This window comes from Lissotriton vulgaris, chromosome 4_1 (genome assembly GCF_964263255.1).
Source record: "Lissotriton vulgaris chromosome 4_1, aLisVul1.2, whole genome shotgun sequence".
NCBI classification, from domain to species: domain Eukaryota; kingdom Metazoa; phylum Chordata; class Amphibia; order Caudata; family Salamandridae; genus Lissotriton; species Lissotriton vulgaris.
In genome coordinates, this window is record NC_141691.1 from 584479730 (window position 1) to 584498900 (window position 19171).

At 44.3% G+C, this 19171-nt stretch overlaps 1 protein-coding gene across 4 annotated transcripts in view; it reads left to right on the forward strand.

Moving 5' to 3' along the window:
- Nucleotides 1-19171, forward strand: part of BBS9 (Bardet-Biedl syndrome 9) — a 2055975-nt gene that overhangs the window by 193317 nt on the left and 1843487 nt on the right. For all 4 annotated transcript variants that reach the window (XM_086964810.1, XM_086964812.1, XM_086964809.1 and 1 more), the window contains exons 4-5: nt 83-147; nt 6382-6495. In XM_086964810.1, the coding sequence (XP_086820936.1) occupies nt 83-147; nt 6382-6495 (179 nt within the window). The remainder of the gene's footprint in view (nt 1-82; nt 148-6381; nt 6496-19171) is intronic.

The window sequence follows — 19171 nt, forward strand, 5'->3', positions numbered from 1 at the left end:
GGATTATGAATAGTGATCAAGTGCATTGTGCCAGGGTTTACTGAAACACACATTCACAATATTGTTCTTTCGTTTTTGACAGTGGAACTGAACTGCTTCATCTGGCTGTGCTACATCCTCGAAAGTTATGTGTATACGCAGTCTCAGGTAAAAATCAACGTGCATTTATGTTTGTGTGCAACAGACTTTTTCATGTGTCTCCTCCTTGTGTTGAAGATTGACTTGTGTTTAAGATTGATTGTATTGCTAGACACAAAGCGGGCATCTGGAGGAAATTATCCACTTCAGTCAACATCACATAATTTCATAAATAGATGAAAAATATTCCCGAGCCCAGTTTGCCTGCAAGTAGCTGTGAACGGCATGAAAGTAGACTCAATACTTTTAGACCTCTGCCAAGAGTATTGTCATGTTTGTGCCAACAGCGTTCAATGTTCTTACCGTCTTTCAATAAAACCTTCATTCACGTACAAAGGCCGTGAGGCGGTTTCTCTTGGTTCTCCGCCTTGTTAAAAACGTGACATCATAATCATTGTTTTTTTTTGTATGCTTCCTCCACCAGGAGGAGAAACCACTGGTTAATACAGTAGTGATCAGTGATGAAAAAGTAAAAGTGCTCAACTGAGTTGAGTTAAAAAAGACCCTGCATTACCTAAACTGCACCTTTATTCAGTTCGGAACGGAGGCAGATAAAAACAGTGATGTGCGTAGGAAGACGTGTTACCATTCTGAAGGCACTGGGGTGATGTCACTGGTGAAATTGTTGTGGGGTCCAGGTGGTCTGTATATGAGGGTTCCACCTATGGTGAAGTTGGCTGTGATGTGTATCTTGAATGTGAGGTATTCCATATAGTTGGTGTGGGCGTCCATGTAGATGGTGCAGCTAATGGTAGCTGCTTGTGGTCGCCTGGCATCTTACCACTACCTGACTACCTCTCACTCCACTCTACATCACACCAGTGCTCCCATCAGGGGCGTCTCTAGGCTCATGGTGGCCCTGGGCAGGGAGCGTAGGTAGGAGGCCCCAGAAGAGGGGTCCGGGCAGGGCGGAACCCCCTGGAGCTCAGGAAGGTGTTTTAATAAAACGTCCAGAAAAGGCACTAGATGAGTACCCGCGGCTGCTCCTACCCTTCTATGCCCTACCTTTACACGCACTGCAGCCTCCATACCGTTCTTGTACCTCTATACCTTCCAGTGTATATAGTACACCCCTGCACTGCACTTTATCCTTCCTATACCGCTGTACCTTCCTAAAACAGCAGCTGTCTCTGCCTTATTCTTCCTACAACTTGTACTCCTTTTTTCCTTCCTATGCCCCAGTGCCGTACCTTTCCATACACTGCAACCTCCATATCACCTCTATACCTTCCATTTTACACGGCACGGCCCTCTGCTGCACCTCATCCTTTCATACCCATGTGCTCTCCGTTTCCCTGCACTGCAGCCTCCCTCCATATCATTCCCGTACCCCAATAGCTTCACAAACCCCTCCCCCTTTATTTTGTTTTTTCTAGAGCCACTACCTTTCGCATATAGATGTCTCACTCTATACCATACCCCTAGACAATGCACATACACCATTACGTGCACTGTCCTTTGCACATTTCCCATGCTGCTCACCTCTAGACATTTACTCCAGTACACCTACTCCTCTAAACATGTCTGCCTATGCACCATTTTCCTCTCATGTCACCTTCTGTCCCCAGCACATTTCTTCTTCAGTAACCCACGTCTTTGGCTCTACTCCTCTACAACTCTCTGCACATCTCAGTTTATATACCCTTTCTTTTACTTTTCTACACCCTACACATTTCCCCACACACTACACTGCTCCACCTTCCCAAACCCCTGCATATTTCCTTATCTACAACCCATCTCCATACGAATGCCGCCTTTCCCACCACCTCCCCTACACATGACCGTATATAGTGTCAACCCCTACTCATGGTTCGCTCTTCTACTCGCCCTCTACAACGGCACACCCCACTCTTCTTTATATTGCCCCCGCTCCGCACTTCTCTTTCCATTCTCAGCATTGTCTCTTTTCGACATACTCTCTTTCTGAACCCCCTTTCATTGTACATGTCTCTTTCTGCAGCCTCTCCTGCACATTTCCCCTTCTTTCCCCCTCTTATCCTATTGGCTTCTCCTTGTATACATTCTCTGCCAGTCCCCGGCGTGCATGGCAGGCTCTGCCCTCTGCTCTGACAGCTGAGGCTGCTCCCTCTGGCTTGCGTGTCTGTGGGGAGGCCCTGGGGTGTCAAGGGTCAGCCCACATGGCCTCACTGAGTGGAAGCCCATCCCTATACCGTCACTGCACAGCAGCATCTCAAACTGCATCCACCGCCGCATGTGGCATCAATACCACGCACATGCTGAGCCCATCAAGGGCGCACAAATGCAGACATTTTTTCCCATATAATTATTTAAGCTTTTTCAACAATACTTTTAATATCGTCGCTGCACATTGCATAAACACTGGACGCCCTATGATTATTAGAATCATGTTAAAAAGTGAAAGTAATTACTTACTGGGACAGCCTTAATTGATCTGCGATGGAGGCCTGCTGCGCAACAGGCTGCCTGCTTCTCTCTTCGGCTGATGATTAGCTCCCTGCAGTTGCGCAGTATGGTGGGCGGGCCGCGGCCAAAAACAATCCTTATTGGCCTGAATCTGGGCACACACTTGAAGATTCGCCAGGGAGGGAAGGGGTGGGCTATTAATATATTTTACAATAGTTCATTGGTAGCTCATGAACGATTGTAAAATGCGGTGTGACGGTGACCTACGACCAAGGCAGGGACCCAGGCAGTTTCATTTTCTGGCAGTGATGAGTGACTTGTAAAAAGGCGGTCTGAGGCAGTTGCATCCAATTTAAAACATATTTAAATTAAGCACTGGTGTGGTGGCCCCTGGAGTTTGGTGGCCCTGTGCAGGTGCACAGCTTGCACATGCCTAAGGCCGGCCCTGCCCCCATGCACCAAAGCTCACAGGCCTCTGCACCCTGGTGAACTTCCATCATGCGACCATCTTGCCTACCAGGGACAAGGTTTTCAGTATAACTCAGCCAAAACTATTGGCCATGAGAATGCTTGTTTCTCTTCTAAGCAGGTTTGACCAATTTTTTTTATGAATCCCCGTGAGAAGCTGGCCTGGTATATGATGTCCACTAATGTAAGTAGGCACCTTACACCAATCCAGACAACCTTTATGGGGATTCAGGATGTCTAAGACAACCTTCGAAAGCTAACCAAGTGGTATCTGTGGAGATCAGTCTTCAGGCTTAGTCTTGAAGGAGTGTAAAACAGCTTGTTTTATCAGAATGCAATCTTATTGTATAGATTAAATGAAAATAGAGCCATGCAGTAGTTATAAAATTATGTATTTATTATGTAACTCTCTAGTACGTTACAGGATCTCCTACACGGAGATTGACACAAAGCACATAATACTTTAGCAAATAAATCACATGAAATAGCACTAATACACAGTGGGCCCCAGGGGAGACAAAACCATATACTAAGAAAGTGGTACAAGAACCATGCCTCGAGTCAAGACAGTGTCGAGAAGACGTAGAATTGCTGGGGACCTACAGAACCACCCAAGGTAAGTAGATAGAGACCCCAAGGCGGGCGTGTGCAGTGTGAGAACACAACTGTGGGCTCCGTACAAGTCTATGTGTAAGTCACGGTTGTAAGTTTAAAGATTAGGGACCCTTTCCCAGTGGACCCTGAAGAGACCCTGTGGAAGACAGAAGGTTGGAGAGCCACCCCACCCGTGGATACCATGGTACCCAAGTAACCTATCCCAAGGAAGCAGGGTGCATAGGTGTGAAGTGGCATCGGAAACCTCTGTCAAAACCTATGGAGGACTACAGGAAAGTGCCGCTGCTGGAAGAGGGGAAAGTGTCAGGTCGAATCTTGAATGTGGATTCTTGAAGAGGAGTTCCTGAAAGCAGAGGGGACAGAATCATTGCCACTCGGGAGTGACCGGGAGACTTGGAAGATGGATGCCCTCCGATGTCGTGTGCTTCAGGAAATGTGATGGTGACCTTGACTCTGCAGCTGCGAGGACCAGGCGACGCTCAGTACGACCAGGACCTGGATACAATCTGTCCCACGAAAGATGTTGAGTGCTGAGGGGTCTGTGTCCGGCGGGAGCACCAGCAAGCCTTGGCAAATGCAACCCATGCAGGAAGTCAAGAAGGAGCACAGTTGGACCAGCAAGATCCAGGAGACTCACCACAAGCAGGGGAGTCAGGGCAGGCCCCGTGCAATCAGGGGAGCCCAATGAAAACAAAGGTGACCTTGAAATGGACCCACAGGCCTAAGGCACAGGAGTCTCGAGAGGACCTCAAGAAGCTCACCAAAACATGCAGGCCACGATGCACACGATGCAGTGTGGCTGAAGATTCTGGTCACTGGAGATGCTCGAGGTGGGGGCTACTTGGAGCCCGAAGATCTTCTTGCAAAGATGTCAACAAGCCATTGCAACTGCAAAGGGGTCGCGGTACCCAGGGGTTTGGTTTTTACTCCTACAAGGACTACTGGCCCTCAAACTTGGTAAGAGGGTAGAGCAGGCCTCTGGAGCTGAGGAAAACCACCACCTGTGTTGCAGAGCCCACAGAGTCCGGAGGAGGCTCGGTATCTGCAAACCGGTCATCTTCGTTGCGGTGCCTGCGAATGCAGGGGAGTGACTCCTTCTTTCCAAGGGAGATTACTTCGGTTGTCCTTGATGCTTCACCGGCCTTTGAAGGTTCCTGACACAGGTACAGACGAAACAGTAGAAGGGAGACGAAGTCAGGCCCAAACGAAGTCCAGACCGCCCAGACATTAGAAGTGCTGTGGTTTTAGTTCTGAATTGTATCCCATGACAAATCTAGGGATCTACACCCAGGTAAACCCTTAAGTACCCTGAGGAAAAGGGTTGGGAAGATTCAGGGGACCCACCCAGGGGAGGGTCTGGACAGGGGGGAGGTTACTCCTTTGTCCAGTTTCACGTCAGAGCGGGAGCCAACGGCTCCGAGGACTGGTACAGAGACACCAAATGGGCCCCTCATGCAGACTTTCAGGCGCTTGCAAGCACACCCACCCAGCCCTAATATACTAAATCCTGTCTGGGATGTGGTCACACCTCCCTGTGACAGGATGCCTATTCTGCCTTCCCCTGATCAAGCTTGGCTCAGCAGCAGGAGGGCAGCTGGAGGGCAGAAATGTGTCTCTGGTCGGCAGCAACCATTTTGTGCTGTCCGGGACTAGAAGACGGGTAACAGGAACACTGAAAGTCTTCCAGTGCTTGGAATCCTACATCGGGTGGGGGTATGAATCCAACATGTTTGATACGAAACATGATAGGATTCATTGCAGCTGTTTTCGAGATGGTCATCCCGCAATTCCACGGTGCCCTGCTATATACTATATGGCTGCTTTACTGACAACCCGGGAGAACGGACTCCGTAGGTGGCAGGGGTGTCCTGCTCATGCAGGAGCACCTTCTCACTTAGAACCAGGCACCCTGCCTTCAGGATTGTAAAGGCTTGCTATAGTGGTGACTTAAAGGTTTTAAGTGCAGTGAACCTTAGATATAGTAAGCCTATATCTTTAATAAGTGGTGCATGCACTAACTTACACAGGCTGCAATGACAGGCCTGTAGTTCCATTTTGAATGTTTTCTCATGGGTGGCATAATACATGCTGCTTTCCATGTGAGACCTCTGGGGTACCTATACCCTGGGTACATGGGTACTGTATACTAGGGACTGACAAGGGTACCCTAGTATCCAATCTGGGATGTACCTAAGTACTGAACACAACAATTTAGGGAGAAGGCAGATAGACTGGTGTCCTGATTTGCAGGATCCCAGTCAGACTAGTCAAAAACCAGCATAGCACCAGGCAAAAAGTGGGGGTAACTATGCAGTAGGATCCTACCTTCCTACAATCCTTCTCAGCGTACTTGATCCAAAACTACCATTATAATGAGGTGTCGCTGTTCTGTTTGCTTATTTCCCCCAGTATTTCAGATAGTTTTACCAAGGCTGAAAAGGTAACATGTGAACATCACATGTGCAAATGAAAGCCTAGTACAGAAACACTTTTAGATTTATTTCCATAAACTTTCGAAAATGTGTATCATTCATTGGTGTCATATGAGGGTAGCAAAAGCAAATGAGGTCTTCTGTCCTTCCAGAATCTGCATTTCAGGAGCATTTTGATTTGATGTGTTTTTTTGAAGCAAGTAAAATATTACATTAATCTGTGTATTTTTACATGTTGTTATGGATTGCAAAAATATAAAAGTCTTGACAAAAAAATGTCATCGAAAAAGGTCACGCCTGCCCAAAGTCTCATCTCCCTTTTTGTGTTTTTATTTCATTAAAGGAACCCTGGGTAATGTAGAACATGGCAATCAGCATCAGATTAAACTCATGTATGAACACAATCTGCAGCGCACTTCATGCAACATGACGTTTGGGCCATTCGGTGGTGTAAAAGGTAAAATGTGTTTCTGTGCTCTGTGAAGTAGTTTGATGATATACATTTCAAATGCAGTAACTTGTGTATGAACATAAAAGTTGCATTGGATATGACTTGACCCACGGTTGGGACAGTTAGAGCCCATTACCCTCGTCAATGGGTGAGGTGCAGCTGTGCAGTTAAAGGCAGTTTTTTAATGATGGTTCTGGGGCCTATCTGCAGAGTATTGTTTTATTTGTTTTTTGAGGTGTAGCTCTTCTGGCTTTAATGGTGGTTTCTTGTACAAATAGGCAGTTACATTTTGGACCGTTTCATGTGATGTTGGGTACAGTTTCCTCACAGTCGAGCAACTTCGACTGTATTGAGGCAATGAACAGATTTACCAAAATGTTATGTTCAATCCTTTCAAATGCATGTCATAATTGGAAATCAAATCATCCGTACTGCAAATACTTTAAAATACCATGGGTTCTCTCCAGACATGCAGCAATGGTTTAGCCTCGAATATTTGCATAAATCACTTGTCTAGAAAATATAATCACACAATTCTTCATGCTTTAGTGATATTATATAATGATGTTCATTGAAATACACACTTGTTGTTTGTCCCTTCAATTCGTGTTAAGTCAGGGTGTAATGTGTTCTTTTCTATTGAATGCAGTGATGGCTTGCGCTTTGTAGAGCTTTTTTGTGTGTTTGTTCTCAGAGTAGAAAACAAGCTAGGTGCTCTTGAAGACTTGTTGTAGCTGTTGCTAAAGAAAACTGAAACACTGTTGCTATGTGCCTGTTGCTTTGATTGTTATTCCACTCTTTCAGCGACGACCTTTCAATCCATGTTGCGGACACTCCCTGGTGTTGCCCCTTCTGTATCCTTATACTTTCTGGGTTAGTCGGGCTCTGTGTCCTGGGGTGTAGGACGATCGGAGGGGAATGACAAAGGATTGGGGAATCTCATGGGGGCAGACCACTGTGGATTTTCCCACTTCCTAATTGAGTAAGCTTAAAGCGGACATGTTTGTTGTACAGCATCCATTTTAGGACATCCCAATTCCTCCCTCCTCATCCCTATTTCTAATCCATCATCCCTCGTTCTCATCCCTATTTCTTATCCAGCATCCCTGCTTCTTATCCTTAAAACTTATCCATCATCCCAACTTCTCATCCGTGATCTCTGCTTCTCATCCCTACTTGTTATCCATCATTCCACTTCCCATTCATCTTCCCTACTTCTTTACCTTTATCCCTGATTACCAGCCCTATTCTCATCCATCATACATACTTCTCATCCATCATACCTACTTTTCATTCATCATCCCTACTTCTTTTCCATCGTTCCTACTTCTCTTCCATCATCCCTACTTCTCTTCCATCATCCCTGCTTCTCTTCCATCATCCCTGCTTCTCATCCATCATTCCTATTTCTCATCCCTATTTCTCATCCATCATTCTTATTTTCCATCCCAACTTCTCATACATAATCCACACTTCTCACCCATCATCCTTACTTCTCATCCCTGCTTTTCAACCCTACTTGTCACTCATCATCCCTACTTCTCCTCTATCATCCCGCTTCTCATCCATCATCCCTACTTCTTATCCATAATCCGTACTTCTCATACTTCATCCATACTCCTCACCACCATTTCTACTCCTCATCCATCATCCCTACTTCTCATCCCTACTACTCATCCATCATTCTTACTTTTCATCCGTTCTTATCCATCATCCCCACTTCTCCTCCATCATTCTTACTACTCACCCATACTTCTCATTCATACTTCCTGTTTCTCATCCATCATCCTTACTTCTCATCCATACTTCTCATCCCAACTTCTCATCTATCACTCCTATTTCTCTTTCCTACTTCTCATCTATCACCCCTACTTCTTATCCTTCATACCTATTTCTCATCTGTAATCCATACTTCTCATCTATCATTTTATTTTATTTTATTTCTTAAACAACTTGTAAAGCATGCAAATACCCTTGGGTGTCTCAGTGCTGTGGACTAGAAGGAAAGGCAGTGGAGCGAGGGACTTATTGGTTGAAGAGTCAGATTTGTACTTGTTTCCTGAAGGCTAGCAGGGTAGGAATGTGAATATGAAGGAGAAGCGCGTTCCACAAACTAGTGGTGGCGATTGTGAATCTTCTATGATGCTTTCTTAGTTCGTGGGACAATCAGCAGGTTGGCTGCTGATAAGCGCAAGGGTTTACTGGGCGTGTACGAGCAGAGAGCTTTCTTCAGAAATTCAGGTCTTGTGTTGTGGGTTGCCTTGTATGCAATGCAGAATGCCTTGAATTTGGTTCTGCTTTTTATGGACAGCCAGTGGAGCTGTCTCACCACCTTGGATATCGGCTTAAACTTGGGGGGGGGCGGGTGGTGGGGGGGGGCCTGACAGAATCCTGGCGGCTGCGTTCTGCACCAGTTGTAGCTTACTCAGAAACCTTTCCTGGGCATTGATTAGGAGACCATTACAGTAGTCAACCTTTGACATAACCAGTGAGCTGATGAGAGTTCTACCAGTACTGATTGGGAGAAACTGCAGGAGTTTTTTTTATCATCCTAAGGACATAAAAAGATGAGGAGACAACTGCGTTGGCATGGTGTATGAAAGACAGCTTATCATCAAACGTACATCCCTACCTCTCATCCATAATCCCTACTTCCCATCCTTTTTTTACATATGTCTCTTTCATTATTCACCATTCCTACTTCTCATCCCCCTTCCTTACTTCTGATCCGCCGTCCATGCTGCTCATCCCTACTTCTCATCCATCATCCATACATTTCATCCCTACTTCTCATACTTCATCCATCATCCCTACTTCCTATTCCTCATCTCAAAGTCATACGAACCCTCTTACAATTCTGATTGGTTGGCAACAGCTGGTCAGAGTTAAGAGAGAGGACTGCGTTCTATTGGTCTAGCCACTGAAGAAACAGCCATCTGATTGCATACTGTGGAGTTTACTTCCAGTGAATCCAAGGCTGTATATCATTTCATTTTATGTAAGTGCTTATCTATTTATACAGGCTTCTTCTGAAAGCTCTGATGGTTTGGGGAAGACAAGAAGCCTACTGGCTTAGGCCATAAATCAACACTTGGAGACCGTGTAATGCAGTTGATCAGAAACCTTTTTTCTGGTTTCAGGTTTATTTGTGACAAACAACATGTTTTTTTTCTGTCCTTGCAGTTTGCAGATTTCAGAGGCTGGGCTTCAGTTGTGTATGGAACCAGGAAGAACAAGGCCTGGACAGAAGTGTTACATATGAAACAGAAACATGAAAAGGTTTCCTGATGAACCTTAAGCTCTATCTTCGTGAGAAGCACTGATGAAGGATGAGAAGCGGGGATTAGGGATGAGAAGTAGGGATGAGAAGTAAAGAAGATGGAAGAGCAGTAGGGATGATAGATGAGAAATAGGGATAATGGATAAGAAGTAGGGAGGAGAAGTAGGGGTGATATTTGAGAAGTAGGGCTGTTGGATGAGAAATAGAGATGAGTAGTAGGGGTGAGAAGTGAGGAATGAGGGTGTCCTAAAATGGATACTACAAGGTTGCACGGTTCAAGGAGGAGCATTTCCTGTCAACTATCTTTCTCTGTGTTACTTGCATTAACAAGCATTTACAATACAATGATCTCGGCAATATTATTGGTAGAGCTATTTGTTTTGCTCATTATTTTTTTTAATTTTTTGTATCCCTAAATAAATGGCATTATTATTTCTATTGGCATATACACAGCTTCCCGTGTGCGGACATCTTCTGCTCACACTGGATGTATTCGAAGCCCTCACCGGTTGCCCCCACGGCTTGCCCTGCCCCCGCCACCATGGACCCCAGGGACTGCCCTGTCCCCGGGCCCCCCCGCGGTCAGAGTCGTTGTCAGCCGATGGGCCTCTTCTGGCCGCTGAAGCCGCTTCCCCTGCCCCATTATCAGCTCTTCACGCCGCACCCTCTGGCTGTGCGGGGACAAAAGGGACTGAAAGAGCCCCTCCCACCCCAGGGGGTAGCCACTTACCCTGATAGCGGGGCACTTACTGGGCAATAGTATCTGCGTCCCCGCGAAGGGGAGGGGGCTCACCCGGATTTATGGCAGATACGCGCGTGCAGCCTGCCCATTTCCGGTCCAATGGGACATAATAGGACCCAAGCTTTGGCGCATTTTTTATATAACGCGAACTCGACCCGAAGGTATTGGACAGCTTTCCATGAGCACCGGGTTCGTTAAACATGGACACATTCTATTTTGGGATGCAGGAGGAGATGAGTGATTTGCCCAGAATCACAAGATGTTGAGATAACGAGACTTGAACCTGGTTTCCAAAGCTCCAAATGCTGCTGCTCTGGCCATTTATCCACACCCACGTGTCACTAGGACCTACCGCACAGGCCATCTCGATATGGGAGGAGACACATTTTCACGTTCGCATCCTGCCCTACTTGCTACGAAAACTTAGCCTCCCTGCCCATGAGAATGTGTAAAAATGGTGTGGTTCTCTTGTAAAGCGCCCCAATGCCCTCGAGCGAAGTTGGCGCTGCATAACGCTGCAATATATAACTAGGCAGTGTACTCGGATATTGCCCCAAATAAACAAGTCAATTTGGATAAGGAGTGTTGATACTGCCCCACAAATCTAGAACTTCTTCTGAGTTATACCGTAGTACATGTTAATACTGCCCATTCAAAAACTGGCAGCTCTGCCTCTGCTGATAAGTGTGCCCCATTTCAAGGGTACAGTACAGAACACGGACAGCAAGAGCTATCGGTAATAATGTACAGGTCAAGGGTCATCAAGAGAGAACGTGTTTTTGAAAGAAGACATTTAAAAAAATGTAAATTAGGAGACTGCACCGCACTTTAGCACAAGACTCGATTTCTTTCCACATATCCCGATTTTAAGTGGCCCATTTTTTGGTACAGTATAATAATCTGTAAGTGGCTAGCGGTCATGCCATTGGGCGGATCGCATTCATTTGTGTATGACTGGTTATCAATTGGAATCAAGATCGATGCTGAACCAGAGCAAATATGTAGCGCCGTGAATCGGCTTCACTGCGCCACACGCTGGGCGCTAGCTGCAATTAAGCGCTTTCTGCACACAGAACGGAATTGGTGGGTTTCCATAGTTTGTGGATCGGTCAGTAAAGTAATGTGGCTTTAGATCTGTTGCTCTAACCTGTCAGTCATGCAAAATGATCGATCCTAGTTTGAAACAAATGTCAGACAAAAGGATGCTCTGCTCATCCCATTAGAAATACCTACAAATATTGTACTTGGCTGTATGAGCCAGATTCTATGTTACGTGTGCCAACCCCTCTTTTTTCCTGTTCGAGTAGCTTTCGAATGCCATGTTTTAAAGTTTATTTTAGTTTCAATTCAGTGGCATCTGTGTTTAACAATAAAATACTGTGCTCTGTGAATATGTAAAATAAATTGGTCTCCTTTTGGCCCCTTAACAGAGTTAGGCGGACACGAAAGCCTCACAGATGTCAGACCTGCCACTCACACCCTTGCCCTTTGGTGAAGCAACGCTTTGACGCCCTCTTATTTGGCAATCAAGACAGATGTTATCTTCTAATCTAGGAGCTACGCAGTGCCTCCTTTCTATTGGCGCCCTATGAGTCAGAGAAAACACGTCCTTAGTGTAAGAGGGGCCGGTTGGAAGGGAGTAGCGTCACAGCAACCAGATAAGGAAAACAACAGATTGTATTTATCACACGTGTTCCATATGCGCAGAAGGACACGTCACCCTACCTTGCGTCACTTTAGAGTGCATCACTCGTGGATCAGCTCTAACGCTGCTGGTAAATTCCAGCCATAAATAACTTCATGGGAGAACTGATACGGTCTTCTACTTGTGACTATTAGCTCGTTTCGGGGCAATTATAATTGGGGAAATAGTTGAGATAAGTAAAGAATGAGTAACGGCAAAATAAAAAAATCAAAGGACAAAGTAAATAAAAAAAATTAAGACATTAGTTACTTTCAACTACTTAAAATGATGTGCTGAAACATTTACAAACACCAGTGGAGAGGAAACTACAAACAGGTGATCTAAGCTAAGATTGTCCCGTTATAGCTGTAACAGGTATTTGTAGTTTGCGCGGGGCTGCTGCTTCCATGCATTTACTGCCAAATAAAACGACTGCCATTCTTGACGCTGATCTTTGGGTGGTTGGTTGATTAAAAGATGTACCTTTTCGAAACATAGCAGCCTCTGTTTTTCGAGCCCTCTCCTTACGCCATACTCTATGAAGTCAGTCAAAGCCCCCATGCCGTGCTGCCAGGCCACAATTCAGATTCATGGGAAGCCCAAATTAGCCTGCCTCCTACACCTTGTAAACAGGACATTGTATGTCCCGCATGCCGATCAGCGCAGCTTCATGTGGAACCGCGCCGAAGCGGCTGGTGGAACTAATTGTGCGTTTATTGTTAGTGCTTTTCAGCGCATCTTCAGCCGAAATTGTATGTGGGGGGTTAAACAAAATGGCAACTAAGAACCTACAAAAAACTTGGGAGGACGAAAGGGACTGCCAACAACTATTGTACACTGGCGCTCAAACGATACTCGTGATGGGCTATTTTACAAAGAGAGGATGGGTGGCTGGATTGTCCTACCCTACAGAAGTCCAGTGTGTGTACGGTGGGGAAAGAGGGGCAGCTACTCGGACAAAGCGACGGAAATTGTCTAACTCTTTAATAGCCCGCGTGCCTCGATGGAAGCACACATTCCAAAAGAAACCCCGAGTGATACGAGTCTCAGCTCACAGTCTTTTTTCAGTCGCTGAACTCGAATTAAGAGAAGGGAACTGGCCCTTTTGCGTGACAAACATATAGTGTATGCTGACTGTGGATTATAGTTAGGTCACATCTACAACTTAAACAATACACCCTAAAGTCGCAACTGTGCCTCTAGGAACAGACCGCAGGCTCATCCCTGCAATTAAGTATCACATCCAACACTCATATCTGCTCACGAAACAACACACCCCAAACTAAAATCTGCAAGAAAGCCCATACTTAACAAATGTATAGGTGTAGTATAGTAGCACATTTCGAGTCCGCGTCTGCATCTAAGCTCACGTCTCCCACAGCAAAACAACTGTTGTTTCAAATACGCCCAATCTGTCAGCCATAAAACAATATTGCCCCCAAAGCATGCCCCGTTATAGTCCCCTTTTAACAAACATTTCTTCGAGCATGAGTAACTGCTCCACAGTGCTAGAGCGTAGCAGGAGAGCTACGGGCGGAGGGAGGGGGGGAGCGGGACCGGGACGAAGAAGGGCTGAGGGCGGAGGGAAGGGCGGCAGAGCAGGACAAAGGAGCTGCAGGCGGAGGGAAGGGGGGGGCAGAGCAGGACGAAGGAGCTGCGGGCGGAGTGAGGGGGGGCAGAGCAGGACGAAGGAGCTGCGAGCGGAGGGAGGGGGGGAGCGGGACCGGGAGGAAGAAGGGCTGCGGGCGGAGGGTAGGGGGGGGGGCAGAGCTGGACGGAGCTGCGTGCGGAGGGAAGGGCAGAGCTGGACGAAGGAAAGCGGAGGGAAGGGGGGAAGGAAAGCGGAGGGAAGGGGGGACGAGCAGAGCAGCTCAGAGCAGCTCTGGAAACCACCACCGTCTTTCTCCGAGGCAAAGCAGAAATACCTCGGAGAAAGCATGGTCATTTTCGCATTTGGGGGCGTGTGTTTTGCTGTTCTGAGTGACGGGCGACGTCACTGTCTAAAGAACAGCAAAAATTACGCCCCCAAATCCGAAAAGGACGGGGCTACATCGGAAGGACGGATCTCTACTCCAATGGCTGGCCTCCCTTTAGGAAGCCAGCCAATGGAGAAGAGACGGGGCAAGGAGGCGGGATCTACTGAGCTACTGAGAGACATTAATTCTCCTGACCGGAAGCTGCTTCGCAGCTTAACGGTCCCGAGACCTAAAAAGGGCTAATTATGTGGGCATCGGCTAGACCTAATCTCAAGTCGGGGATATTTTGAAGACAGTTATGTGGGTGAGCTTGTATTCATCTTCAGAATGTATCGCTTGGTTAATTAAGCCATCTGCTGCAACGATCGGTGTGACTAGAGAATGATAGGTTTAAATACTATCAAGGCTTTCATCTTTTTAGGATAAAGCAAACGCGCATCTTTGGGGGACTAGCAACACTTGCTGTGAAAGGACATTATTTTCAGTTATTAGAGCATGCCAGTGTGTTTATGCCCAAGCTTGCAATATCAAAAGTGGCCACATGGTGGCATCAGAACATCATGCATTGTATGTTATGAAGCTGAAAATTACCGAGCTCGCCTCAATGGGACGGGCCTTTAACTGTATAGGACTCATTAGCGTGGCAACGGACATCTAAGGCAACTGTGCAGCCAGATGCTAAAACTTAGTAGTCCTGTTTGGTGCTTTTGAGCCCATACTTACGCATGCATTGTTATTTGTATGTTTATAGTATGTGTGTTAAAATACTATCTCAAATTTTCGGGGTTTACAAAAATCGTGCAAAATATAGTACTATATGTTATATCCATACTGCCCTTACTTAAAAAAAAGGTCCTTGAGACTGTTGTTGAGAATAGTTGCAATGGTGATGTGTACGACTGCAGCTGAAGTGCAAAAAGTGAAAAAGAGCTGTTCTTCTAGTTTAGGGTCTAGGGACCAAAAGCTGGCTTTATGTATGTGCCACTATAAGTCCAGATAGGTGCCAAACGGAGGAAGAACCTTTAGGGTCCCAGTGCCCTGCTAGACTCAACCTTGAGATGTCAATTCAGTACAGCACGTTCCATACCTCACCTGAATGAATATTATTTCTGCATATGTACGTAATGTATTGACCCATGCCTTTATCCTCAGGCCTCTGATCTCCACTGCGGAAACAATGTTCACTTTTACCCAGTCTATGAAACTCCGATCCAAACGCATTTCACAAAGGGCATAGGGACGGGATGAATAGCCGTCGCTTCCCGGCGGGGGCCCAACTGTGCACAAAGTGTGGATATTCGACTAATGTGCCAGCCTCCCAGCGTCTGGTTCAATTCAATCTTAGCGGGACTACCCATCCCATAATGCACCTGCCGATAGCGGAGTTTCACAGACAGAAGACCAGCAACAGAATCCGTATTATGAAAGCATACAATCTGGACAGGGTACTGAAGTTGAAAGCAATGCCATATACATAGGCAATAGAGGGGAAACAGAGTCTTGTCGTTTTTCTGGACGCAATTGTTTGGAAGTGCGTTGCGATATATATATATATATATATATAATATATATATATATAATATATATATATATATATATATATATATATATATATATATATATATATATATATATATATACATTCACTTAAAAAAACATAGGTTTCAGGCCTTATATAGTTAGGAATTAGCATTTAAAAAACCATTGCAATTGCTCCTATATAGTTAGTTGTACTAACTATATTTCGCGTACCCGCAATCCACTGCTGATGATGTCACATAATACATCATTCATGACATGGTCAGTGATATCACTGATGACATCACTGATGACATCATCCAGTGACTGTGTGTTTCTGTAAAGTTTAAATATGTTTTACATATTCAAGAATGAGTGGATGTATAAGTGTCTGGATGAAGGATTTAGTAGGTGCGTGACTGACTGTATGAGTGAGTGATTAAATGTTTCTTACTGAATGCATGGGTTAGTGACTAAACTGTCTGAATGTGTGCATCAGTATGTCTGTTGTTGTGTAAGCTGCTGCATGTGTTCATCAGAAGCTATATGAGTGGCTATATGGGTTATTGATTGGTTCCCCAAATATTTGAATGGGAGACTGAGTGTGTGTGTGGGTGGCTGGGAGGTGTGTGACTCTGTGCATAGATGTGTGAGCAGTTGATTCACTAGGTGTATGAGTTCAAGAGTGCATGTGGAAACAGCTATAAGGGTGGTTGACTGTGTGCATGGGTGTGTTGGTGAGTGAATGGATATCTCAGTGCTACATGTCCAAGTAAGTACATATGTAAAACACAGTGCATGTGAGAGTTGGCATATATAAATGACTATACATGAGAGCCAGTGAATGTGCGAGTGGCTGTATGGATCATTGTGTTCTTGTATCAGTGATTGTATAAGAGAGTAAGTATGTGTTAGTATATGTTTGAATAAGTAAGGTGTTGTGTGTATAACTGTATAGTTGAGGAAATGGAAGTGTGATTGATTATTTGCATGACTGACTAGGTGTGTGAGTAACTCCATGGATGAGTGGCAGTGTGTGAGTGTCTATATAGGTGTATGAGTGCATATGATAGTGTTGTATTGATGAGTGACTGTATGTATGAGTGATTCTATGGGTGAATGAGTGAATGTGTGTGTAGACCTAGGAATCAGTGAGTGTGTATGTAGTAACTGGTATTGGTGTGTCAATGGTTTCAAGAATGGTAGCCTATATTTAACACTGGGTGTATCAAAGGTTATATTAGAGTGTGAGGAAGTGCATCGTATTATCACATGAATGATATCATCAGTGATGTGATCAGTGATGTCAAATGAGATGTCATCAGTGATGTCATTTGAGATGTCATCAGTGATGTCACTGACCATGTCATGAATGATGTTGTTGTTGTTGTAAAGCTTTTATTCGACATTTTGCCATAAAGCCAACACATATAAAATACATTTAGACATGATTCTTAAAAACAAAGTTACGTCTTTTGGAAAAATACAATATGAACATATGTACATTCCCCATACAAAATCACAAGTTATTTACAATTCATAATGAGATACATTACATTTTCACCTTTAGAATTACAGACCTGATATTAAAAACAACTATATACATTCTATAAATAATTAAAAAGCCAGTATTAAAAAAAAAGAAGCTTTTATGTCTATGTTTTAAAACTATGCTTTTTCCTAATCAAGCAGATACTAAGGAGGAACCGACTGACACCAAAGATTATCAGGCGAATAGTCGAAGATCTAAGTAATCTTTCTGCCTCTTTATATGAACGTATGCCCAAGTTTTTACAAAGGGGTTTAATCCATTTTATACGTTGAGATTTATACAATGGGCAAAAGAAGAGGATATGTGCCTCGTCTTCTTTTTGTTTCAGGTCACACAGTTTGCAATATGAGTCATTCCTGTTGGGATTAGAATTTCCCCACCGGCAAGTATTAGCGTTTATTTGTAGAACCCCGTACCTATATTGAAGATACATGGTTTTAGCCAGCGGTGGTTCCACTTCGTCCATAAATTGCTCGAATATGGGGATATCCTTAAATTGCAAAAACTTGATTGTTAATGAACCAGTGGCACGTTCATGTATATTGGTGTTCATATAATACCAGAAAGCAGATTTTACCTGGTCTTTACAGTTTGATTTCATAGATGTTGGATTTTTCCAGAAGTGTGAAAGACCTATTTTTGTAAGCCATATTGATATGTGTCTAAGCCACTTGATTGAGTTATAAGTGTCCAGTTCCATGATTTCCATCAGTCCCGCTCTATAGTCTGCGAGTTCCGGGGTGGACCATATTCTTACCCAATGGAGCAATGGCCTCAGCCAACACAGATAATCTGTACGTTTTAAGTTAATGTCTAGAAAAACGGGGACTAAAGGTGTTCTTGTTGGTAGCCTTAGCAAGCGCCTACAAAACATATTCTCCTCAATATAGAATGTTTGGTTTGAATAAGGCCCCCAAATCTCGGCGCCATATAAGGCGGCAGATTGTGCTTTAGCTTTAAACACTTCAATCGCAGGTGTTATAGCTTTTGAAGTACTCCCTCCATGGATTTTTAGAATAGGGAGGGAGTTGTGTTTAAGTGTCAGTCTACTTTTTTCTAGCTGGTTTAACCAGGACAATTTACTATCAAACCTGATGCCCAGGTAGTCAAAGAATTCCACGTACTCAAGTTTTGTGTTGTTTAGAGCCAAATTTTTCTTGAAAGATTTTGGGGGATTAATAGCCATGTATTTAGTTTTAGTTGAATTAATTTCTAACCCCTTCTTTTCGCAATAACTATCGAATTGATTTATTAAATTTTGTAGTCCTTTAGGTGTTTGGGATATTAAGATGGTGTCATCTGCAAAAAGCAGCGCTGTAATTGCCTCATTGCATAGTTTGGGGGAATCATGGTTGCATTGTGCCAGGTATCATGTCAGGATGATGTCACATATTACATCATGAATGATGTAATATGTGACATCATCAGAAGTGGATTGCGGGTGCGCGAAATATAGTTAGTACAACTAACTATATAGGAGCAATTTCAATGGTTTTTTAAATGCTAATTCCTAACTATATAAGGCCTGAAACCTGTGTTTTTTTAAGTGAATTTGCAAGGTTTTTAAAATACTAATTCCTAACTATATAAGGCCTGAAACCTATGTTTTTTTAAGTGAATTTGCAAGGTTTTTTAAATGCTAATTCCTAACTATAATACTATATAAGGCCTGAAACCTATGGTTTTTTAAGTGAATTTGCAAGGTTTTTTAAATGCTAATTCCTAACTATATAAGGCCTGAAACCTATGGTTTTTTCAGTGAATTTGCAAGGTTTTTTAAATGCTAATTCCTAACTATATCAGGCGTGAATCTTATATTTTTTTTCAATAAATTTCAAAGGTTTTGTAAATGCTAATTCTATTAGCGGATAACGTTTATATATGTTATTATCCTTCTGGGACCACCTGAGCAGCCATCTTGTTTCTCAGG